Here is a 26,356-nt window from a genome sequence, read left to right on the forward strand (position 1 = left end):
CCCCCGGCCCGGCTGCTCGGCTCCAACTGCTCCGAACCCGGGTAGCGGGTCGGAGAAGGAGCAATTGGCTTGAAAAAGGGGGTTGAGCTCCCCTCCAGGGGGGGAGGAGGCAAGAGCACCCCCATCTGCATCTGGGCCTGGATGAACCTTCTCATCATCCGGTCTAGATCAGCATCTGATAGGCTGTACGTTGATCTCGACGAGGCTACCGAGGTAGGCCTTGAGTGCCTCCTCGATAGCCTCGACGGAGATCGGGTCTCTTCCTCCTCAGGTCCTGGTGAAAAACACACTGGAGACCGGAGCCGAGGAGGAGGAGATCCAGCCGACAAGGGAGCCGGGGGAGAAGCCCGCTTGGCTGGTGGGGCCGAAACAGAGGTCTCGGCCCGCCGCTTATGGTGCTTCTCCCTCCGGTCCCTTTTTCTAGCATCCCTCTCCTCCGAACCAGAAGCGGGAGGTTGAGTCCCAGGAGGAGGAGGGGGAGCCGGAGAGGGAATAACCGTGGAGACGGTTACCCCGGGAGCGGAGGTCGGACCGAGTTCGGCAAAAGGCCCGCCAAAACAAGCTTGGACCTCCGCTCCTTCAATGTCCTGGGGTTGAACCCTGCACAAATGGAACATCCAGATGTGAGGTGTTCAACCCCCAGGCATCTAACACACCGAGTGTGGCCATCAGCTGGGGAAAGCTTATGGCCACACTCGGAGCATTTAGAGAAAATAGCCTTGGGCTGCTCAGACATCCCAAGCTAACAAATAAAAGTTACTATAACTAAGGTAAAGTAACTAAAACAAAAATCACTCACAGGCCCAACACACACACTACGCTACCAGCGAGGGGAGGGATATAAATTTAAGATTAAACTCTAAAAAAAGTTATAATACAAGAGGGAAACCTACACTTTCACACAAATTAACCAAAAATTTTTTAAATTTTACAATTTAAACACTGAATATATCACTTAGCTGGAGAGCTGGAAAAAACAATCTGGTCACCATGCGCGGCAAACGAGATCTGAGGTCATGAGGGTAGAGCAGGGCATTATGGGTGAGGGGAGGAGCTGAGAGCTTGGATCCATAGCTGGTAAACCATGCCGGTTCGGATCCGATATCGGATCCATAACCCACAGGTTGCAGACAAATGAATCTCCTACTTCAGATCAACAGTTTCACAAAAAAATTCTGATATTAATACAATAGCCAGCAATTTTCAGAAAATAGAAAATAGAACACAAATATTTAAAACCTATTTTAAAAAGCCATATTTTATGTGTAGAATGGTTCCCCTATGGGGGCTTATCTGCCAGAAAATAAGACTGTAGCTAGTTGATGTTCTTTGTGAAGCCTCTCAGCTGTTATCCCCTAAGGTGGTAAGAATGTTCTGATGTAATTCTGAAGTAATCCTCACTCAGAATGTTGATTTCCCACCAGAAATGGGCTGTCCAATCAGCAGACAGAGAGAAAGTATAGGAGAGAGCCAACAATTTGTGAAGCTGACTGACTGTTGTATCCTGGGGAAGATACAATCCAAATACACAAAGGCTAATGCGAGAGTGAGAATGATGAAAACATAGACACACACACACACACACACACACACACACACACACACACACACACACACACACACACACGCACACACGCACACACACACACACGTGTGGGTGTGCATGTATTAATGTTATTATTCCAAACATTTGGAATTGAGTACCACAATCTTCAACACTTTCCATTAATTTGAGAAAATTCAAGGAAGATTTACATGCATGGATGAAAGATATTTTCAATCCCTACTGTACGGAATTGGTGTTTTTTGAATGATCTATGTGACTGTATAGCTTTATAAAACATAATGATCTACATAAGACAGAGCCCCTCACTATCACTCTTCAAGAGGAAGCTTGATGAGTGGATGGGTAACAGAAAGTTCACACCGGGGATCACACCAACAGCACTACTAGATAGGGGCCAAGGGTACTAGCTGCTAGTACAAGGGTCTAGGGAACTACTAAAGGGGCGGTGAATACCGCACAACATGGCTGGGCTAATATATGCCTTCGGGCAGATAGCTCAGTACCAACCTATGAACCTATATGTGCATATGTGAACTATTATGTTACCACATAAAGCAGGATGTACATGAAATGTAAAACATTTCTCAGCTACATTATATTATATTATATTAATTTGCTTTATTTCCACCTATCACAGTAACACATTTCTTCCCCATGTTTAACAATACTATTTCCTTTCTACCTACCTGCTCACTGATGACAAACTGCTTGTTTCCTTTTCTTTGTCTTTCTCCTTTTTTCCTTTATTTGAACTTCTTCTTATAGGTCCCCTAGAAAAGTAGATCACAAATGTCAGCAAGCAGTCTATACTGAAATCTTGTTGTGCTCTACATGAATGCAAAGCAGATCATATATGACACCTACCCCAGATCTTCAAACCGTCTTCTCTCCTTCCCATCCTGATCAGCAGTGGGACTGGTTGCAAAGTTGTAGTCTTTGGCATCATCTGGAAAAAAATACATCTACATATTTTATCTGCACAAGTCAGTTTGTAATTTAAGGACAGCAAGCAAGGAATGTGTGAACATCTTTTAGATGGCTTTCCTAAAATGTGTGCATGAGACCAAGTGAACCAGATGCCAAGTCTATACAGCCTTAACACAGACAGACACTCTAACAAATGCAGACATGTAACTATTATACATTTACATTATGAAAAATGATAATGAAACCCAGCAAATGCCCTAAAAGGAATGCCATCACATACATCTGAGATGAAGAGAAAAGTGGAATAACTATGGTAACAGAGCAAAAAGGGTAAAGGTTATAAGCAGCTAAAAAGTTTCATCCTATAGCTCTGGGTTTAAATATTTCGGTCTCTACTTACATATTGTATGACTTTGAATAAGTCACTTAACTAAGCCAATGCTCCCAGAATGCCCTTAAAAGAGGGTCTATATCAGAAGATCGAAGTTTCAAAACTTCAAATCTGATATGTTCGACACCATATGATCGAAGTCTTGAAACTTTGAATCTTTTAATGGAGATCACCGTACAGCACGGAAAGGGAAGATTTCCCTTTTCTTCACTGTAGTGCAATCTCGGAGTTGGTATATGTAAGCAGTGGGGGGTGCACGTGGGCTTGCCCCCCTGCTTAAAGCATTTAAATGGTTTGTTTTTGTAGGTTGTTGTGTTTTATTACATTTTCGATGTTTCAAGACTTTGATTATATGGTGTCGACCATATCAGATTCAAAGTTTTCAAACTTCGATAATGTAATATAGACCCTTAAAAGAGGCAGCTTTTGTCTAGTGGGTATTCTGTCATCAACAAATTAATAAATAAAATAAAAGAGAAGTTTTACTACAAATGTTTTTTTTTTTTACCCCCTCCTAGCTAGCTGCTTCTGATGCCTTCCTCTGTCTCTGATATGGGGGGGGGGGGTCCATATAAAAGATCTGGAAAGGTTTGGAGGGCACATTAATATTATTCGATATGCATTTGCCTTTCATGCCTACTGCAAAGGGAAAGCACTGTGCTACTTCAAGCAGGAAAGAAGGACACAGCTTCTCTCCCTCCCGCAACACCTTTATTGAATTATCACTTGTGATACTTCACAAATACTGTTATATATCCTATAACCTAAGCAATATTACATAAATTATTCAATTCCTGCTTTTTTTAAACAAGAAACATCTTCATTAAACCATAAATTACTGCACAGGCAATCATACATTTATATAAATAAAAACGAACCACACTGACACAATCCTAGTTGCAAGCATTTTATATCACAACCCCTAATGACACACTCTCAGTTGCAAACATTATACATCACTTATAATCTATCCAATCTTTCTCACTCAGACATTCCATAGGTCATTTAAGTCCTGCTGCCTTTTAGGAGTCATTCCTCCCTTGTATATATTGTTCCCATTTTTCCTATCTATTTGCCCCTCCCCTTTTCTAAAGATCTCAGTTCCAGTTGTTTTACCTCTGTTACTATATTCACTACTTCCAGTATAGTTGGTTTAGATTTTGAGTTCCATTTTGTAGTAACTCCTTTTTTGCCAGCCACCATTATTAGACACAGCAAAGCCTTACCATGTGTAGACAATTCCGATTCTGTATTATAGCTCAGACAAATAATCTCCCTCGTCAAACCAATCTGCCCACTCAGCATCTCTGACAGTGTATCCCGCAGGGAATCCTTAAAGTCCATCAACTCACCGCACTCCCAAAAAATATGTTTCCAATTATCTCTTTCTTCCCCTTCACACCTCCAAAATTTACTGTCTACCTAAGGAAAAATTCTCTGGAGTCTACCTGGGGTATTAAAATATCTGTGTAAACATTTCCAGGCAAAATCATAAATCTTCTAGACTTTGTTGCATATTTGAGAGATATACATATATCCTCCAATTGCTTTTTGTAAATTGCTTATCCAATCTCTCTTTCCAATCCTTTCTAACCTCCTCTGATTCTAATAGTTATCATATATGCTCTACTAATTATTCCTTTTTTAATGGCTGCTTCTGTTTTAGATTCTATTAAAAACTCTACCAGTGCTGGTCTTTTGTTTAGGACCCCCCCTCCCAGTTCTTTCTCTTTGCCTGTACTCTGATATCAGTCCCTGATATGGAAGGCAGTCTGTAACTTGCAGTCCAAATAGATTCCTGGCATCTTCCCATTCTATCATCTTTCCGTCTCTAGTTATTTGCTCCCAATACCTTGGTTCCTTTGCCAGTTTTCTCCAATAAATTCTGGCCCCCTCTTGCCTATTGTCTGTAGTCCCAATTGCAGTCATCCCTACTAGCAAAATCTCCTTTCTCCATTCCCATGTTGGCTTAGTTCTTAGAATACTTTCTGCTACTTTATGGATATAATATTCTGCATGATTATTGTTATTCTCCTTAAAGGTCTGATTCCAAAATCCCAGTCTCTCCTTATTTCTTGAGCTTCCCCTGTGTTTCATCATCATCCCTTTCTACTGTGAATTATAGTTTTCTGCTTGTGCTACGCATATGAGTTTTAAATGTGTAGCTCTGAAATACCCCTTCAAATTGGGTAATCCCAATCTGCCCTGTTCTAATGGAAGAATCAGATTATCCCACTTGATTCTTGCCATCTTCCCTTGCCAGGTAAAGTCCTTCAGCTCTTTATTAAATGCTACCCACAACCACTCCTCTGGTGATAAAAATATGCTTGACTTGTGCATGAGACTAAAGGGACTAAAAACATTTTAACTGCTTGTATCTTACTATCCATATTCATATAACAATTTTCTATTTTCTCAGTTTTTGTATTACCTTTTGTTTAGTCTCTTACCACATATCCTTAGCTGCCACATTAGAATCATTTTTAATCCATAATCCTAACTAAATATTTAATTTTATTGTGTCCACATAAATATGGATATTCCTGAACCAGTTCAAGTGCAGGTACATGATTTACCACTATTGTCTTTGTTTTAGTTTTGTTAATTTTTTATCCCTAAAATATCCAAATCTGTCTCAAAATGTCCCAAAACACTGTAATGTATTTTTCTGGTTTTGTCAGGTACAAAATAATATCATCTGCAAATAAAGCTAGCTTTTCTTGACTACCATACCAATTATATCCTTGAATTTCTGAGTCCCTTGTTTTTTTTTGCCAAAGGTTCTAAATATAATGCAAATAACAAAGAGGAAACAGGACACCCCTGCCAGGTTCCTGTGCTCAAGCAGAAATTATCAGAGAGGACCCCACCCACTTTAATTTAGACCTCCGATCCCTCATACATACTCCTAATCAACCTTATAATTTTTTTCAGGAAATGCAAATGCTTCCATTGCCCTGCTCATACAGTCACATCTTCCTCTGTCAAATGCTTTCTCTTCATCAAGACCCACCAACAACAATGACATTTTCTTACATTCTGCTTCCCTCTGTATCATCAATGTTCTGTTAATGTTGTGAAATGTTTGCCTCCCCTCCGCAAAACCACACTGATCCATACCTATCAGTTTTGGCATTATTTTTGCCATTTTTTTAGCCATTATAGACATGAACACTTTATAATCAAGGTTTAGTATTGAAATGGGCCTGTATGAAGCTGTGTCTGATGGATCCTTACCCTCTTTGGGTATTACATCTACCACTGCTTTCTTCCAGGACGTTGGTACTTGTCCTTCTCTTAAGATATGGTTAAACAAAACCTTCCAGATCTTTATCGTTTTTTTCCTCCTAGCTTCCAAACTTCCACAGGAATACCATATATTCCGGGTCTATATTAGAACACCGAACATTTAAAATATCGAGTGTTCTAATATCGACCCTGAAAATATTGAAGAGACAGAAAACCAAATGTTTTCCTAGAGAAAGAATTTGGTTGTCCGTTTCTGTTGCTTTGGTATTTTCAGCGCTCTGGTGGAAAGTTACGGGTCAGGTTCAGGTAAGTGTATGATTGAGTGTGGGTTAGGTTAGTTAGGGTTAGGGTGCGGGTTAGGTATGTGTGCGACTGTGTGGACGTGAGGGTTAGGTCAGTTAGGGTTAGGGTGTGGATTAGGTAAGTGTGCGACTGTGTGGATGTGGATGTGAGGGTTAGGGCGGGGTAGGTGAGTTAGGGTTAGGGTGCGGGTGAGGTAAGTGTGCGATAGTGACAGACCTTAGGGTTAGGGTTTGGGTTAAGGTAAGTGGATAGTTAGTGGTGTGTGTATATAGTTTAGTGTAGGGTTAGGTGTAAGAGTTTAGGTGTATGTGTGTGGATTGCTGTTTGTTTGGTGTGCTTGTGTTGTGTGCATGTGTTTTGGAACAGCAAATTTTTTCCCTAGGAAAAAATTTGCTGTTCTGAATGTTCGATGTTTAGTATTTTCGATTGGTAGGATTCGATATTAGAACACTCAGCATTTTGAATGTTCAGTGTTCTAGTATAGACCCTATATTCCTGTGGACCTTTCTGTAGATTGGTTATACATCACAAATTTTATTTCATCCCCTGCTAGCCTGTTAGTAATTGAGCCTTATCTACCTTTAACCATGGAATACTTAATTCTCCCATAAACATTTCCATTTGTATCTTTTCTTGATTTTCATATTTCTCTGCTTTAGGCAGGCTCTCATGGAATATCCAAAATACTTCTAATACCTCTACAGCATCTCTTGTCATCTTCTTTGTTATAGGTTCCCTAAGTTTGGCGACAGCCCTTTCTACTTTTGCCTCCTTTGTTACAGGCTCCCTAAGTTTGGCGACAGCCCTTTCTACTTTTATCTTCTTTGTTATAGGCTCCCTAAGGTTGGCGACAGCCCTTTCTACTTTTACCTTCTTTGTTATAAGCTCCCTAAGTTTGGAGACAGCCCTTTCTACTTTTACCTTCTTTGTTATAGGTTCCTTAAGTTTTGCGACAACCCTTTCTACTTTTACCTTCTGTGTTATAGGCTCCGTAAGTTTGGCAACAGCCCTTTCTACTTTTACCTTCTCAGTTACAGGCACCCTAAGTTTGGTGACAGCCCTTTCTACTTTTACCTTCTTTGTTGCAGGCTCCCTAACTTTGGCGACAGCCCTTTCTACTTTTACCGTCTTTGTTATAGGCTCCCTAAGTTTGGCCTTTTCTACTTTTATCTTCTTTGTTATAGTCTCCCTACGTTTGTCCCTTTCTACTTTTACATTCTTTGTTACAGGCTCTCTAAGTTTGGCGACAGCCCTTTCTACTTTTACCTTCTTTGATACAGGCTCTCTATGTTTGGCGACAGCCCTTTCTACATTTACTTTCTTTGTTATAGGCTCCTTAAGTTTGGCGACAGCCCTTTCTACGTTTACCTTCTTTGTTATAGGCTCCCTAAGTTTGGCAACAGCCCTTTCTATGTTTACCTTCTTTGTTATAGGCTCCCTAAGTTTGGCGACAGCCCTTTCTACTTTTACCTTCTTTGTTATAGGCTCCCTAAGTTTGGCAACAGCCCTTTCTACATTTACCTTATTTGTTATAGGCTCCCTAAGTTTAGCGACAGCCCTTTCTACTTTTACCTTCTTTGTTACAGGCTCCCTAAGTTTGGCGACAGCCCTTTCTACTTTTACCGTCTTTGTTATAGGCTCCCTAAGTTTGGCCCTTTCTACTTTTAACTTCTTTGTTATAGTCTCCCTAAGTTTGTCCCTTTCTACTTTTACCTTCTTTGTTACAGGCTCTCTAAGTTTGGCAACAGCCCTTTCTACATTTATCTTCTTTGTTATACGCTCCTTAAGTTTGGCGACAGCCCTTTCTACTTTTACCTTCTTTGTTATAGGCTCCCTAAGTTTGGCGACAGCCCTTTCTACTTTTACCTTCTTTGTTACAGGCTCCCTAAGTTTGGCAACAGCCCTTTCTATGTTTACCTTCTTTGTTACAGGCTCCCTAAGTTTGGCGACAGCCCTTTCTACTTTTACCTTCTTTGTTATAGGCTCCTTAAGTTTGGCGACAGCCCTTTCTACTTTTACTTTCTTTGTTATAGGCTCCCTAAGTTTGGCGACAGCCCTTTCTACTTTTACCTTCTTTGTTATAGGTTCCCTAAGTTTGGCAACAGCCCTTTCTACTTTTACCTTCTTTGTTATAGGCTCCCTAAGTTTGGCGACAGCCCTTTCTACTTTTACCTTCTTTGTTACAGGCTCCCTAAGTTTGGCGACAGCCCTTTCTACTTTTACTTTCTTTGTTATAGGCTCCCTAAGTTTGGCGACAGCCCTTTCTACTTTTACCTTCTTTGTTATAGGTTCCCTAAGTTTGGCGACAGCCCTTTCTACTTTTACCTTCTTTGTTATAGGTTCCCTAAGTTTGGCAACAGCCCTTTCTACTTTTACCTTCTTTGTTATAGGCTCCCTAAGTTTGGCAACAGCCCTTTCTACGTTTACCTTCTTTGTTATAGGTTCCCTAAGTTTGGCGACAGCCCTTTCTACGTTTACCTTCTTTGTTACAGGCTCCCTAAGTTTGGCGACAGCCCTTTCTACTTTTACTTTCTTTGTTATAGGCTCCCTAAGTTTGGCGACAGCCCTTTCTACTTTTACCTTCTTTGTTATAGGTTCCCTAAGTTTGGCAACAGCCCTTTCTACTTTTACCTTCTTTGTTATAGGCTCCCTAAGTTTGGCAACAGCCCTTTCTACTTTTACCTTCTTTGTTATAGGCTCCCTAAGTTTTGTGACAGCCCTTTCTACTTTCTGCTGCCTGAGATATTGTGCTTAAAGTTTTTGTGCTCTAGTGTTATTATCAAAAAAACATTTGCTTAACAGCAATCTTTCCAAGCTTGTGTATATTATTGAGGTAATGCCTTATTTTCTGCCTAGCATTCTGCAGCTGATCCTCTTCTTCTTCTGTAAGATTCCCCCTATTCTGCAATACTTTCACATTTGTTAGTCCCTCTAAATAATTCTTGTTACTTCTTAACCATAGCTCCATTTCTTTTATTTCCACCCTATTTTTAAACTGCACCTTAATTTTATCCCACTCCCTAGTTATATTTTCAGAAGAAATTTCTATCCTCTCTAAAAGCTCCTGGATAATCTCCACCACCCATTCCTTAAATTCCTCTCTTTTCAACAGATAGGTGGGAAAGCGCCAATGTCTCATTTTTATTTCATTACCTTGTGTTTTTATTTTAGCTATTATTGGCGCATGATCTGAAACAGTTATTGGGTGGGTATCAAGACCTTCGATTAAATGCACATGTTCATGTGAAATGTAAATTCTGTCTAGCCTAGCCCAGTTTTTATATCTTGGGGAATAATATGTAAATTCACTCCAAACTCCTATTACTGAATTCACAACTTCAATACCAATATTTTCATAAAGTTTTTCAAACTTCGACCCTCCTTTGGTATTTTTCCCTTCTGGGCCTCCCCTGCAGGAAATCAAGTTACAGTCCCCGCCTGTAAGTAATATTACTTGCTGAAAACTGATTATTTCTCCCAGAATTTTCTTAAGCTCCATTACAGCATGCCAATGTAACCCTCCTCCCTTCCTAGTAGTCGCTTAGCAATACAAATCTGCCATTATTATCTATTTTATCTTCTTCTATCGCTATTGGAGCTCCTCTTGCAATTATCATAAGTACTCTTCTTTTCCTTTGTCCCAGGTATTCCACTGAATAACCAACCCGAAAACCTTTCTTTATGAAATTCACCTGTTCAGTTCTTTCTAAGTGTGTCTCCTGTAACATAGCTATTTGCACTCTATGTTTTTTAATATAGTTCACTACTCTTTCTTGTTTGTATGTATCTATAAGGCTGTTTACATTTAAAGACATTAAAGAAAGCATCATTGTATTAAAAAGTTATTATTCCCACCTTTTATGTATAACACCTTTTTGTTAAATGTATTACATGCGTACATTGTTTGTCAGGCTGAACTTTTACACACTTGTTTCTTGTCATATACATTTCAGCCTATATCACAAATTATAAAACTTTTTGTTTTATTGAAAGCCCTCAAACAAAAAAGAAAAACACACCCTGATACCCTCATAAAACTTATTAACTTAATACTAACACACAAAACTATGTATAACTTCAAATATTTAAGTTCTACCCTCCTAATAGGTACAGAAGTCCCAAACTGACAGCTACAATTACAGACTTGAGTTAACCTACAAGAAAGGTCATCCATGCTAAGACACATGGTGCAGCCTGTGCTTCTACTATGGGCTGATTGGTTTTGTTTTATCTTTATATCTCTCCCAGCTGGGAAAACCCCTGAATGTTTTCAGAGAACATTAGCTACATTGGGAAAGCTCCTGAATGCTTTCAGAGGACATCATCTACTTTGGGAAACCCCTGAATGCTCTCAGAGAATATTAAAGCCAAATTCTCTTTTTTTTTCTTAGCCAATCACTCTCCACCAGACTGTAACCAGTTTATCTTTAACAGATTGTCTCCATAGGGACATTAGAAACAGGCAACCAGTTTCTCTTTATCATATTGTTTCCAAGGAAGCATGAAGATCAGCTGCAGAACTTTTACTGGGCTTACATGTATTTGCTAGAAAAATTCCTCATAATATTCAATGTTCTTTTTCATTTACTTACTCTCTCTTAAAATTTGTTAATAAATCAATCTAAGGTCTATAATCCAGTCATTTCCCCCATGCAAGAATGAGAAAAAGCGCATTAATTTTTCTTTTATCATTCTTTTTAGCCAGGCTTTTTTATACATCGCAGTGCCTACATTTCTTAAAACTGAACAAGAAGAGAGAGAGAAGGGAGAAAGAAAAGAAAGAAAAAACAGCAGCAGCACCTGTTTACAATCCCTATTACACTTACAAATAACTGAAAAAAAAATCTTATAATATTTAGAGAAAACCACATGACCCAAATTTAGTGCTATTTAAGAAAAAATCTTTACTTATAGTTAACTTTCTCCATCCTCTAGCCCTCCCCAAAGCACTTTTTCGAACATTAATGACATGAAGTAGGGCATATGCTTTAGAGTCCCTCACAAGTCCAACAAACTCTGAAAAATTCCAATATTTCCAGATTTTCTGATTTTCTTGTTCTGTCATATTTCTCAAATATAATTATTGCATTGTAATCCCATGTTAAGTTACTGGTTTTATTACTGTTCATTTCTGAAATCCTGTATCTGCTTCATTTCCAACATACTCTCAATTTCTTCTAGTCAACTCCCATGCTCCCTTCCTTCTCCCAACATTTCTGTTGAAAATGTTGAAAAGGTTTCACAGGTACAGTCCCTCTGTAGTCTTTATTACCAGAAGAACAAGAAGCAGAATCTCCTTCTGTTTCACAGCTTTTTGCTGGACAAGCTTTTGTATTTCCTCCTTAGCATATACTGCATCAAAAATGATTTTGTCTCTCCAGGAAAGAATACTGAAGACAGCTGGGTACAGGCAGTTTGAATCTCACACCTGCATCTCAACATTCCTTGAATAGTGGAATACATTTGTTCCTCTTCTGTCTGGTGTGCAATGAGTACATTATTCTCCACAAACACTCTGCTATTTCCCACTATTAGTACTTTGTCCTTCTGCCACTATTTTGTCAGAATCAACGCCTTCTGCTGGTAGGATTGCATCTTTACTATAAATGGTCTAGGTTGCTTTCTTATAGCCAGGTTTGGAAAATACACATGATGTGCCTTTCAAATAACAATTCCTGATGTGGAATACCAGTCCAGTTGCTTATTTGTGCTCTCATAAAATTAATGCAGTCTGTTCCTTCCAGTTTCTCTGGTATAGCTGAAAATCTCAGGTTTTCCCTACTTGCACTGTCCTCTAATTCTATTATTTTTTGAAACATCTCTTCCTGAGCAGTCTCATATTCAGCCAACCTTTTCTTTATTTCAACCTCTGATTTTTGCAGCTTTATCATTTCATCTGAATATATGTTTAAAGCTTCTTCCATTTTTCCAGCCTTTTGTTGTTTATGCTGACATACTCCATTAGTGTTTTGTTTATTTTAATCAGGTCTGTATGCAGTTGTCTTATATCTTTGTGTAGGTTCCTGGAAGTCGTGTCTGAAGGTTGCATTGCTTTTTGCTGAATGGCTGCAAAAACTCTCCACAGTCAGTGTTTCTTCCTCACTTTTTGCAGCTGATCTTTTTCCAGGTCTTCTGTATTTCTTTATTTCTGGCATCCAGGCAGTGCACTTACTAGCCAGTTACTGAAATTTACCCAAAAAACACAAGTCTACTGGCCTCCTCTGCTGAGTTTCTGTTTTCAGACTGGAAGAGCTAGAAATAAGCTATTACTCAATGTGCAGCCATCTTGAAAGTCTCAGAAGGACACATCTTCAATCAATTCTGTGAGCCTTGTGCAAGGAGTCACATTAACTAGTCAGAGCACTTGAGGCCAAACAATGACTTCAATGAGAATATGTTTTTTTCAGTATTCTCACCATAACTTTGAAAATCCAGATGAAAGTATTTTGCATCTAGCATAAAACTATTTCAGAACTAATTTCACACAAAACGAAGCTACCTCAATGTCAATACTATTTTTGCAGCAGGGAGTCTATCAAAATTAATACCAGATACAGTCCAAACTACTGTCAGATGCTTATATTTCTTGTGTACCTTACCAGTGAAAAGATCTGTCATTGTTTTTTTATCTTGTACAAATGTTCATTGTTTGCAGTAGCAGCTGAAGTGGCAATCCAAAGTATTGCCAGGGTGCATTACTGAGGATATGTCTCGGTTTGCTTCTCACTTTTTTAATCTTGTCTGAAGAGTTACTCACAATGGGCTAAACTGCAAATACTGTTGTATTTTTTTTTTTTTTTTTTTAGAATTTATCATTTAGATCCAAGCCTGGAATAAACAATAAATGTATCTCATAAAAGAAAGAAAATAAAATGCCCAAACAACTACTAAACACTTTATTATACACCACAATCACAGTTTAGAGATTTGTTATACTCTTCCATATAACTGATTTTGATGTCATTGCTTCCTTCCTCCCTCTCTTCTCACTTTTCTTTTCCCAATCTACTCATACCAATTCCTCCATAAGTCCAAGAATCTCTTGCTCCTGCCTGAACTAAAGCTTTGGCCTCCATTCTTAAATTCATGTACTACTTGCATTTTCATTCTTCTGCATTCACTTCTGGTCACACTCCTTTCACTTTCTTGGTAGTTCCTCTTTCACCCATCCAGCCACAGACATTGATCCTACATATTTCCCTCTCGACCACCCCTCCTTTCTGTCATCACTCTAGTGCCTTGCTCATGTTTCTCTTGCAGACTTTCTCCCGCTTTGCAGTCACTTCAGACCACAGTCCAGATTTACTCCACATGTACAGGTAACCTACCACTTTCTCTCTCTACATTTCCAGTGCTAAATCCCCAGTTTCTAGGTTTTGTTTTTAAGTTTGATTGACGTAATATAAAGCCTACACAAGAGCTGCATCTGCTAATTATATACTGACTCTTCAGTTCTTAGACACCTACAAACCACATAAGTTTGTTTCTATATCCTATTTTCTTCCATACTTCACTCTCTCTAATCCTGCTACTTTGCACCTTTCATAATCTTGCTTTTTGCTCCATTCTGCATTATCCCTATACATCACCCAGGTGATAATAAAGAACACATGACTAAACATAAATCAGGTCTATGAAACCAAATACCAGTAGCACCAACATCATTAGCACACTAGCATTGAAGGGTTCTTCTTAAAGGCAGATGTTACAATTTCATTTACATATAACAATGATTTTAACAGGATAACTATAATACTTTTATTTAGTCTTCATTTCTTTTTTACTGAAAAGTTTAAATAAAGCATTACTAGTAGTTCCTTTTAGTGCTAACAGGAAAAGTCTGTGCTATGCCTGGTTCTGCCGTATTTGGGTAGATCTGTGGAGAAGCATCACTGTAAAAATCCAGCAGATTATTGTGTGTGAATGTTCCTCTTCAAGACACTGCTACTCTGAATCTTGATCAGCTCCAGTTACCTGGAATCGGGGACACTGCAAGGCTCAAACACATGGCATCAGGGCATTATAAGGTTTACTTACATAGGACAGGGGCGTTACAAGGCTCACTTATATGGGATCAGGGGCATTGCTAAGCTTAATTACAAGGGATCAGGGATATTACAAAGCTCACTTATATGGGATCAGGGGCATTAATACGCTCACTTACATGGGATCAGGGCAGGGCATTAATAGGCTCACTTACATGGGATCAGGTCCATTACTAGGCTCAATTACAATGGATCAGGGATATTACAAAGCTCACTTCCATGGGATCAAGGGCATTAATAGGTTCAGTTACATGGAATTGGGTAATATAAGGCTCAATTACAAGATTCACAGGTTGGTACTAGGCTATTGGCCCTAGGGCCTATACAAGCCTAGCCATAACAATTCCCTGGCTATTTCTTCCCACAATATTTACTTCACTGGACCCATGTCTAGCAGAGTGACTGACATGAACCTGGGGTGAATTTTCTATCTCCCATCCAATCGTCAATGTTCCTTTTGAAAAGGGCCAAAAAGGCGCTCTGCTTGACATGTATGGGCAGTCTATTCCAGAGTCTGGGGAGTCTCTGGGTCAGGAACCTATCCCTCCAGCATGTTTTGTTCATTGTGATGACAAGGTTTAGATTCCTGGAGTGTGTGGCTCTGAGGGACTGGGATTTCTTTAAGTGTAGTATGTCCAACAGCTCTGGGTTTGACATGGCCTTGTATGTTAAGCAGAGATCCCCTCTAAGTAGACGATATGTGACAGAGTATAGCTGGAGTTTTTTAGATGGTCAGCATAGGGCATCTGATTTAGGCCTGTGATTCTTTTAGTGAGGTATTTCTGTGGCCTTTCCAGTTGTTGCAAATGTCTTGAGAGGTACATACCAAATGGGGCATTGTATTCTATAATGGGTCTAATGAGGGATGGGTACAGTGGGATAATGACCTCCTTTTTTCTAGATGAAAAGCCCTTAGTGATGAGGTGTGCCACACAGAAGGATTTCCTGACTGTAGTGGCGATTTGGTTATTGAAGCTGAGACCACTGTCCACTTGTGTCCCTAAGTCTCTTATCACACTTTCAGTGTTTAGTGTACTCCCACCTATGTGGTAATTCATGGGTACATGTTTTTTCCCCAAAGGGGATAACTATACATTTCTTGGCATTGAGCTTGAGCCCATGGCTCTGGCACCAAGCATGTTTCTGTAAGGCCCTTTTGTAGAATATCCACATAATTTGGGGATTCAATAATGGCTCCCCAGTTTGCAGTCATCTGCAAACTTTGTTAGCCAGAGTCCTTTAGTGCTGGCCTGTATTTCAGAGAAGTAGATGCCAAACAAGAGCGGTCCCAGGACTGAACCCTGGGGCACTCCACTTGTCACTTGTCTGGAGCTACTTTTTCAATGTGGGTTCTGTCAGTAAGCCAGTTTGCAACCCATCAAGTGACATAGGGATTAATGCCCAGCTTGGTAAGGTTATCTATGATTCCAGAGTGGGGGATGGTGTCAAAGGCCTTGGTAAGGTCCAAATAGGCTGTGTGGACTGCCTTACCCTCGTCCACAGCTCTGGAGACTGATTTGAAGAAGTCAATCAGGTTCAGGAGACAAGATCAGCCCTTCACGAACCCAAACTGGGTGGGGTCCAGTGTTTGAAGGTTGCCAATGTCTTTGTTTATAAGTTCCATGATAATACATTCCTTGGCCTTGTAGATCAGGCTTATCAGACTGATGGGGCAGTAGTTCCCAGGATCCAAGGTGGATTCTCCCTTGTGGAGTGGGATAACTGTAGCTGTGTGCCACTCAGTAGGCACGAAGCCTGAGGTGAGGCTATGATTAAACATGACACTTAGGTGAGGTGCCAGTTCATTTTGTAGTTCATGTAGTACACAGCCCGGTATGTGGTCTGGTCCCATGGATGCTGTATTCTTCGCTTTGGAGAGTGTGGTTTTTACCTGTGTGGCCGTTATTACCAGAATTTAGTAATCTTTTGGTACTGAGATGGGCCCTTTAGGGGTGAGCGGGGGTGAAGTTGGCACCGAATCAATCTGCCAGGATATTGGCAATATCCTTGGGATCAGTATATTTAGTGCCATTCTATTGTAGCTCAGATCAGATCTCAGCATTGCCATTTAGATTCTTGATATAACTATAGAATGCTGCTGTTTGTACAGTATGTTGTTCATAAAGTATTTACATTTTTGCTTTGTGCTTTTAAACAGATTTCTCAGAAAATTAACTGGAATGTAAAAATGTATGCAGACTGATTAGAGGTAGGATATTCCACAGCTCAGAGATGTCGAGTTAAAGCTACTGCGATAAATGGCAATTTCAGGGGACCCTGTGAGGTTTCAATCATTTCCCATCAGCTGCTGTTTCAGTCAAAGAGAGGCAGATCTCATGTGCAGGGTGGGCTCTGAAGTGAATGGCAGCTGAATAGAATTGAAGTGACCAGCTGCACTTAAGATAAGGCAGTCAGTCTAAAACTGGCTTGACTGTGTTCTAAGTAACCTTTTCAGTGGATTTGCAAGAGTGTTAAAGTTAAAACCTGGCAATGGTATTGGAGCTTAATGTAAGCTATTTCTGTGCAGATTTGAATGAAAGAAGTTTTCAGGGATGTTAGTGTTTGCTGCATTTAATTGATAAATCACTTTTGGAAGAACATTCATTTTAAAGACTGCAACCTAAGCTAAAGTTGATATCTTCATATTTTTCCATCTATAGAAGTCGTGGTTTACTTGTGTCCATAGCTTCCCTAAGTTGTTTTGGAATATTGACTTCTGATTATGATCGAAAAGTATTCCTAGGTATTTGAGGGAGTAGTCAATTTGAACTGGTGTGTCCAGGAAATAGTATTCTCTATGGTCTAGTGGATTCATTTGGAAAGATTTTAGATTTGGATGTGTTGATTTCATAGTTTGATACTTCTGAGAAATTTCTAATAGATTTCATAATTTTATTAAGGTCTGTATTAAGGGTTTTGAAATATATATTGACAATATCTGTGAAGGCTGTTAGGACGATTTTTATTATTTAGAAGCTTTGGTATGTGATGATATGTACGCTGGAATACAAACTGAAGAGGTATGGAGAAAGGGGGCAACCCTGTCTTGTGCCATTTACAACTTTTATTAGTTTGGATTCTATTTTATTTATTTTAATTGATGTATATGAGCTTTTGTATATCATTCTTATTATGACAGTGCATTCTTTTGGGATATTATAGAAGGACTGTGTTTCAAAAATAAATTCTTGATTAACTTTATATAAGGCTTTGCTAGCATCTAACGGCAGGGCATACCTTGGGTTTTTTTTTTTCGTATAGTTTCATTATTGCATCTAGGGTAAGCGTGTTATCCCAGGTTTGCCTAGAGCAGATAAACCCAGCTTGTTCGGAAGAGATGATTACTGACAGTACTCTTTTAAGTCTATTTGCTAGGATTTTGATGTCAATATTTATTAGGGCTCAGGAACATTACAAGGCCCCGTTATATGGGATCAGGTGCATTACAAGGCTCAGTTGCAAATGATAGTCGTAAGATCTTCATCATATTATGATATTTTGGAAATGTTCACATTCCTAAATAATTATTACTGTCAGTGAATTTAGTTTAGCTCACTGTTTCAGTAGGCCCCATACATAGGGTTGGGGAATGAATATCTTTCCTTATGACTACATGCTTCTGCAGCATTTCTAGCTTCTGAATGAATACAAAATGTTTATACAATTATGCAATTTGTTGACTGCTTGATTTCTTCTACGCAGTTTGATATTTAAGTCTGATTATAATTCAATGACGTGAATAAGAATTGGCAATTGAGTAATTTAAATCTTATCTATGAAGGTGACAAACTTGTCTTTGCTGCTCATGAAAGATTTTATTTACTCATGCAGTAACCCAGATCTGAATACTGTGGCTACTCCATTCAGCCCCAAATCATAGCTGATAAATCACATTATCAGTGACTTCCTTGTGCTTAGGCTCTGTTAGAATTACAGAACTGAAAGGATAACAGTTGCTGTCATTTGGGACTTGAGCCCAAGACCTCTAGAACATGGGGGTGGTGTCACTGTTGCAGGGCCAAAAAAAGCCTCTAGACAGATTGCTACTGAGGTTTTAGGAGTTTATGTCAAGTACGAAATGCCAGCATGGTCATTAAGGTCAATTTGCAAACATAGGTTCATAGGTTCATACTAGGCTATCTGCCCTAGGGCATTTATAAGCCTAGCCAGAGTGTGTTTGGTTTTCGCCATCCATTTTAAATTAATTTTGCTATTCCCTTTTTCGAGGTTAGTATACTGTGCCTCTCTCTAACAGTGACACAGAAGTGATACCAGGGGTAAACCTACGATCTCCCATCCACTCATCAAGATTCCTCTTGAAGAGAGTCAATGAGGGACTCTGCCTAACCTGGACTGGGATTTTATTCCAGAGTGAAGGTAGCCTCTGGGTTATGAATCTGTCCCTCCAGCATGTCCTATTTATTTCAGTGCTGAGGTTCAAGTCTCTTGAGCGCGTAGCTCAATGGGATTTGGATTTTCTGAGGTGCAGCATGTCCATTAATTCCGGGTTGGACATGGCTTTATACGTCAGGCACAGATCGCCTCTGAGCAGGCGGTATGCCACTGAGTAGAGCTGGAGTTTCTTTAACCCGGCAGCATATGGCATCTGTTTGAGCCCTTTGATCCTCTTGGTGAGGTATTTTTGGGGTCTTTCCAGTTGCTGCAGGTGTCTGGTAAGGTACATCACAAAAGGGGCATTGTACTCAATTATGGGCCTGATGAGGGATGAGTAAAGAGGCACGATGACCTCCCCTGATCTAGATGTGAATCCCTTCATGATTAGGTGGGCTATATAAAATGTTTTTCTAACCACTTTGGCCACGTGGTTGTCAAATGAGAGATTGCTATAAACGTGGGTCCCCAGGTCCCTAATTACTTCTTCAGTACTTAATGGATTACCACCTATGTGGTAATTTGTGGGCACTTTGTTTTTGCCAAAGGGGATGACTATACACTTTTTGGCGATTAGCTTGAGGCCATGGCTCTGGCGCCAGTTGTCTGTTTCTATGAGGCCCTTTTGGAGGATGCTTGTGTCGGCTGGAGAGTCGATTATGCCGCCCAGTTTGCAGTCATCTGCGAGCTTGGTCAGCCACAGTCCTTCCGTGTTGGCCTGTACCTCCGAGAAATATATACCGAACAAGAGAGATCCCAGGACTGAGCCTTGTGGGACGCCACCTGTAACTGGTTTGGAGTCTGACATGGCTCCAAGAATTCTAACCATGTGGGTTCTGTCCTTGAGCCAGTTTGCAACCCATCTAGTGACATAGGGGTTTATATTTAAGCTGGTGAGCTTATCTATAATGCCCAAGTGGGGTATTGTATCAAAGGCTTTTGCGAGGTCCAGGTAGGCTGTGTGGACCACCTTCCCCTCGTCAATGGCCTTGGTGACTGTTTCAAAGAAATCGACCAGGTTTAAGAGGCAGGATCTGCCCTTAACAAAGCCGAACTGGGTAGGATCCAGTGTCTGTAGGTCCCCAATATCTTTATTTATGAGGTCCATGATGATCCTTTCCATAGCTTTGCAGACCAAGCTAGTCAGGCTTATGGGGCGATAGTTTCCAGGATCCGTTGAGGCACCACCTTTTTGGAGAGGGACCACTGCTGCTGTACGCCACTCTTTGGGTACATATCCTGTAGTAAGGCTGAGACTGAACAGTAGTTTTATGTTTGGATTTAGCTCTTCTTGGAGTTCATGTAGGACGCAGCCCGGGACGCCGTCTGGTCCCATTAATGCTGTGTTTTTTGCTTTGGAGAGGGCGGCTCTTACCTGAGCATCTGAGATGTCAGGGAGGCAGCACTCTGCTGGGATAGATATTTGCCCTTTTGGTGGGGGGGGAGAAGTTTGCGCTGAACCTGTCAGCTAGGATGTTGGCAATGTCTGTGGGTTTGGTGTATTTTTGTCATTTTGGACTAATTCTGAGCATATCTGGGAATTCCCACCCAGGTTCCTAACATAACTAAAGAAAGCCTTGTGATTATCCTTAGTGTCCTGTGCAATTTTTCTCTCGAAGCTGGCCTTAGACGATTTTATGAGTGCCTGTAGTTTTTTGCTAATACTGATCAGAGATGCCTTCCCTTTTTGGGATTTTGCTCTATCATGTAGTAGCTTCCTCCTTCTATTGTATAGTTTGTTTATGGCTGGGGTCCACCAGACAGGACGTCTGCCTTTGGAGGATTGGGTCTTGGTTTTATTTGGGATTGCATTATCCATGCATTCCTGAAGGTGTTCATAGAATGCGTTTATAAAGGATTCTGCGGTCTGGGCCATATTTTCCACAGGCCCAGGGGCTTTGAAGGATTCCACCTCGGTTTTGAGGAATGTGAAATTTGCTTTACAGAAGTTTTTCACTGTGGTTTTCTGGGCAGGGGGTGGGGTCGGGATGTGAATATCCAGTGAGATTAGTTTATGGTCTGATCTTACCAGTGAGGGATACACTTCTGGTCTTGAGCATAGAGTCCCCATGTTGGTGATGATCAGGTCCAGTATGTTTTGCCCTCTTGTGGGAGTGGTAACAAGTTGTTCCATAGCATTTGAGTTTATAAATTCTAGGAACCTTTGGGCTAGGGTGTTGGAGCTAGAGTAATGCTCCCAGTCTATGTTTGGGTAGTTGAAGTCACCCAATATAATGGTGTTTGGAGAGACCTTTATATTTTCCAGTGTTCTCAGGAAGGCCGAGTGGGGTTTCTGGGTTTGGGAGGGTGGTCTGTAGCAGGCTATAAACTGGAAGGCAGTTTTACCCACTGTTAGTTGCACATGGATAGTCTCTGATGCTTCGTGCTGTGCCACCAACCTGGAGGTGTGGGTATCTTTGACGAATATTGATACTCCCCCTCCTTTTGTGGTTCAGTCCAAGTTTTGGGGCCGAAAAGCATGGTATGAGGTATAACCTGGTAGTGCTGGGGTGCTCTCGGGAGCCTTGAACCAGGTTTCTGTTACTGCACAGATATCGATGTTCTCCATGCTAAGGAGAGTTTTGAGTGCATGCATCTTGAGGTTTAGACCTCTGGTGTTGAGTAGCATTACTCTTAGTTTCTTATCCCTTGTGATACCTATGGAGGTGGGTTTGTCTTTTGAGCCTTGCCTAAAAAAGACACTATGGGGGTAGCAAGAGCCTTTGCCAATATCCGATAGCCCAGGGGTGACAGGTGCAAGCCATCCCTAGCGAAGCATCGTGGCTTGTCGAGCATGTCATCCCAGGCTGACAGGCATTGGATCCCCTTTGAATGACACCAATACTTAAGCCAATTGTTGAATTTGATCATCTTGTCTTCATATTGTGGCATCATTCTTGGTGAGAGTAAGATGCTACTCAAGGTCAGGGTCATACCGGCCTGGGCTACATGCTAAGAGAGCTCCTCTATGTCTCTTTTCATGTAGTCCAGGGAGGTACGTCTCAGGTTATTCACACCAGCATGGACAATGGCTGAGTCATATTTGTACTTGCCTTGGAGTGACCTAAGTACTTGTGTTATGTGGCGGATCCTAGCGCCCGACAGGCAGCTCACCGTGACCTTCTCCTTGTTCAGCCTGGTGAGCGGGACGTTAGTGTGCCTGATGATAGAGTCACCTATTACAAGTGTATCAGGTGTTTTGTTTAGCCTTAAGGGCTGTGACTGTTCGGCACACTGCCTTTGTGAGCTATGTGTTGCACGTATTTTGTTTTGGGGTAGCGGTTGCTTGGGTGTCTGCTTTGGAGGTCTCTGCTGCTTAGGCAGATTTTTATTTAGAGCCTCTGAGTATGTTTTTGTGTATTTATGTGCTTGGTTTGCTGTCGTGGTAGGTCTATGTGAGACTGGAATTGTAGTGAGTGTGGTTTCCTTCTCCTCCTGACTGGTTACGCCAGTACTGAGTTGAGAGAGCTTAGCCTCCAATTTGGCTATATGGTTGCATCTCTCACATGTGTTGGAATTTGTTGGGAGGAGGAGAGGGTTGTCTGTGTACATGAGGCAGTTGTAACATTGCCTCAAGATTCCCAGATTCAGCAGCTGGACCAGAGAGGAGATTGACAACTGACCTTTGGACATGCTAGAATAGTATTGGGAATTCCTTTATAATTGAAAAAAAGGGCCAATGTGGATCAAGGTACTCAAGGGGAGTTTGTGAGGGTGTAGTGCTTTTAATTTTTTAGTGCTGACTTATATAATTGCTTTAGTGAGCAAGTGCCAGGTAACTTAAATGCAATGTGTTACAGGTAACTTAAATGCAAAAATGACAAACAGTAACTTTCTTTCAAGTGAAACAAGGAAATAAGTACAGTAAGCAATGCAGATATGACTAGGGATCCACAGAAGCGCTGAAAAGTCGCATTTTAGGTGGAATTAGCATTTCAGGGAAATAACAAGCAAACAAACAACAAACATACATTCAGCAGGCCTGGATCTAGTCTATGCTACAGCAAACAAGGTGTACCAATTTCAGTAAGAAACACTTCAAATATGCAGGCACTATAAGCCTTTAACCAGAAATTCCCAGCTCAGAAGGGCAGAGTCCAGCCTCTCCTCCCACAAGAGTGCAGACCACGAACAACATACACGTGCAAATATAAAGAAATGCCTCTGCTGGCCTGTTAAAATCACAGAAGTGAAAGGATATCATTAGCCGTCATTTGGGTTGTTGATTTCACTGTCCTTTTTCATGACTTCTTTCATTTCAAGTTTTTGACAATTAGTTTTGACAGCATAAAAGAAACCAGTGGGGTTCCATGCTAGGACATTTTCATTGCTATTCAGCATAGATTTCTTGGATCTCCAATTCAAAAATCAGGTTAACTAAGTTAGCTGATGATTGTAAAATATGTGCTATACTTTAATCCCCTTCTGATATACAGCATCTACAAAGTGAACTAACACATGCCATTAGCTGGTGCACTGAAAATGGTCTAAAACTAAACCTCAAAAAATTCAATACTGGTAAATTATGCAAACAAACCCTCCACCTAGCTTATAGTATAGAAAACACCACACTCCAAACTGAAGATGTGAGAGAGTTTGGAAACTGGGTAGATAATTTCCTCTCCTTTAACCATGATAGTACAACAGTAGTCAGGAACATACCTCTCAATTGTCCAGATTGTCACAGAATGTCCAGATTTTTGCTTTACATTTTGGTCTGTTTCTCCAACAATTGTGGTTTTCTGGCAAATCAATGGCAGATCACAGATGACTGAAGTTAGGAAATAATGATAGAAATTTGAGTTTTAGCCTTCGTATCCTTTATAAAATTAATGCTAATGTAAAACCTGTTATTCTATCACCTTTCTACATTTGTAAGAGCAATATTTAAAAACCGTCTCCATTTTTGGGCCTTTGTCCCCCTATTATGTCTCTTTCCAGATTTCTTGCTCCAAGAGGTTGAGAGGTACGGTCAGATAATATTTCCATCTGACCCAGCTAATCACAAAGGATATTTACTCGACATTCTGTACTGATCAGGCACATCATAGAATATCATGCCCCTTTGGGATGCATCTTACTATACAAGTCAAGCAGTTACACAGCCTCAAAGACTCCTGACAAAAAATATCATGGGACTAAAGGACTAAATAACCTGATTTATCAATATAGGCTGGAGGCCTTGTTGCTGTATTCAGTGTCCTACAGACTCTTTAGTAGTGATTTGTGCTTTGCTATCTGGGCTATTAGGCAACCAGTAGTCCAAATTTCCCTATAAATCACAGTCCTCTGAACATTAGACCCAGAGATCTGAAACTGCTTCAGCAAATAAACACATCACAGTGGAGAGAGAGGGAGTTGTCACATAGTCACTACCCTTTCTCTGGAATAAACTTCCTCTCCAGATCAACCAATGTGAAACTATATTCCTTTAAGAAGGAATTAGACAATTTGATGTGTATTCTGAAATTCACTCCAAGTATGACTATCTGTCGCTAACCGAAAAAGGAGGCAAGGTCTAAGGATGCGTAATGGCAAGGGATGAATAGCCTTGATGGTAGACCAGTTGACTTATACAATCTGTAATAAAATTAATAACATAGCTGTGAACTTTGGAAGCTATTTGAAACATGAAAACTAATAGTACTATAAGCTATAAAAAAAAAAAAAAAAAATATATATATATATATATATATATATATATATATATACTTTCTGCACCAAGTATTAACCCAATGAAAGTATAACACATTTAGTTTGCATGTTATAACTCACACCTCAAACTGGTCATTTGGTAAGATGGCTTAGTGGATAAAGCCTACGCATTACATCCACTGGGTTCAGTCTAGAACTCTTAATCAGAAGCTGATGTTTGTAGGATGGCTATAGTTGCACAAATGTAGTGCTCACAGTATGGTCCAATAGCTGTCCAGATACAGCACCCATCTCACAGCTAAAGGATTCAGTCTCAAACTCGGGATCAGGCACTCATGTTGGTATAACAAAGCTAGATGTCCAGATATAATTTCTCCATGGATTATATGGTTGCATGCATGGTTTTTATGTCACAGCTTTTTTTTTACCTCCTTAACACAACATATGTGGACTGTTTGGCAATACTTTAGAAACACACAGGTTAAATGGGTATATGTATATTATGCTCTGGCTCCAGGACTCTGTTTGATGCAAATGCAGTGGCATCAGGAAAGTGGGGAAGACGTCAAAGCCAAATTCTCCAGGGTTATCAGATCCGACACTAGTATGGCGGGGGTGGGGGTAACGGGTTTGGGACCTATATGTGTTGGCTCCAGAAAAGGAGTATGGCTAGTGCTGATGGGTCTGATCCCAGTCCTCTCCTCAGGGATGGAGCCAGGAGGACTCCCTGCTGAATCTGTCTCCTTATCATACAATCAACATCCATTTTGGTTAGACTTCCAGTGGATCGACTGGACCTTGAAGACGAAGATACTGAAGGAGGCTTCTGAAGTATCAGGGAGTGAAGACTGGGGTTGATTCACCCTGGAGAAAAGCAAGTTTTTGGAGAGGGAGTTTGGATCTTGGTTGTAGTAGGATCCAACTGCTTTGACAGCTTGGGTGCCAAATCCAAAACTGCACTCAGTCCAGCAGATCTTTTCTTACCTCTGTCTATCCTTTCTTCTTGTCTTTTTATTGACTGTTTCTCCTTATGCTTTTCTTTCAACTTGTCTCTGTCTTTCTCTCTCTCTCTCTTTTTTCCTTAGATCTTTTTCTCTCTCTCTCTCTCTTTCTTTCTTCTTGTCAGTGGAAGGAGAGCAGAGGGTGCCTTCGGATCTGTGGACACTCTGGACCCTGTATGAGGGGAAGAAATCATTTCAGAATAAGTTTTTCCTTTTCTTCCCTGCACAACCTTTGTGCTGAAGGCAGCATAAATACTGCTGGTGTTCTCTAAGTGGGAAGGTTCTAGGCAGTACACATTAATGGGTCTTGGGTTGGAATCTTATGTCCACAGGAACAGCACTTTTTTTAAATCCAGTAGACTTTTCAGACATTAGAAAAGAAAGGTTCTGGAAACTTATACCACCATAAGAACTGTATCTAAGTTATATCTATTGATATAACATGATATACACTACTAACTAGCCTAAATTCCTACTACTAAATACTACATGTAATAATCTAACTACTAAGCTCATGGGAGGAGGAAAAAGGCCAACAATCCTTCACTTATGTGAAAAAGGATGGAACTCTCAGCAAACATGTCTGGTGTGACAGGTGGCAAATGAGATCTGAGGTAGTTAAGGCAGGAGAAGGGAGTTGTGGGTAGGGGAGGAGTTGCAGCTCTTGGATCCAATACTCTGGTATATGGTGCCGAGGTTGGATCCGACATCCTCTGTGTTGAATCAGATGAAAATAGACAACGTCAGATCTGATGATAACAGTGCAATCCAGTACAGGTGCTTTTTATTACTACTCAGGGTTAGACCTCCCCTTGTTCTGACAATG

General features: G+C 40.5%; 1 protein-coding gene across 1 annotated transcript in view; it reads right to left on the reverse strand.

Moving 5' to 3' along the window:
* The window catches only part of PPP1R9A (protein phosphatase 1 regulatory subunit 9A), a 2,260,036-nt gene that overhangs the window by 239,374 nt on the left and 1,994,306 nt on the right, over positions 1–26,356 (reverse strand). The window contains exons 14-15 of the mRNA XM_044065941.1: positions 2,432–2,513; positions 2,254–2,337 (exon numbers count right to left, since the gene is read on the reverse strand). Coding sequence (XP_043921876.1) covers positions 2,254–2,337; positions 2,432–2,513 — 166 coding nt within the window. The remainder of the gene's footprint in view (positions 1–2,253; positions 2,338–2,431; positions 2,514–26,356) is intronic.

The sequence above is a fragment of the Protopterus annectens genome, chromosome 3.part0 (genome assembly GCF_019279795.1).
Source record: "Protopterus annectens isolate FY-2018-M chromosome 3.part0, PAN1.0, whole genome shotgun sequence".
Lineage (NCBI taxonomy): Eukaryota > Metazoa > Chordata > Ceratodontiformes > Protopteridae > Protopterus > Protopterus annectens.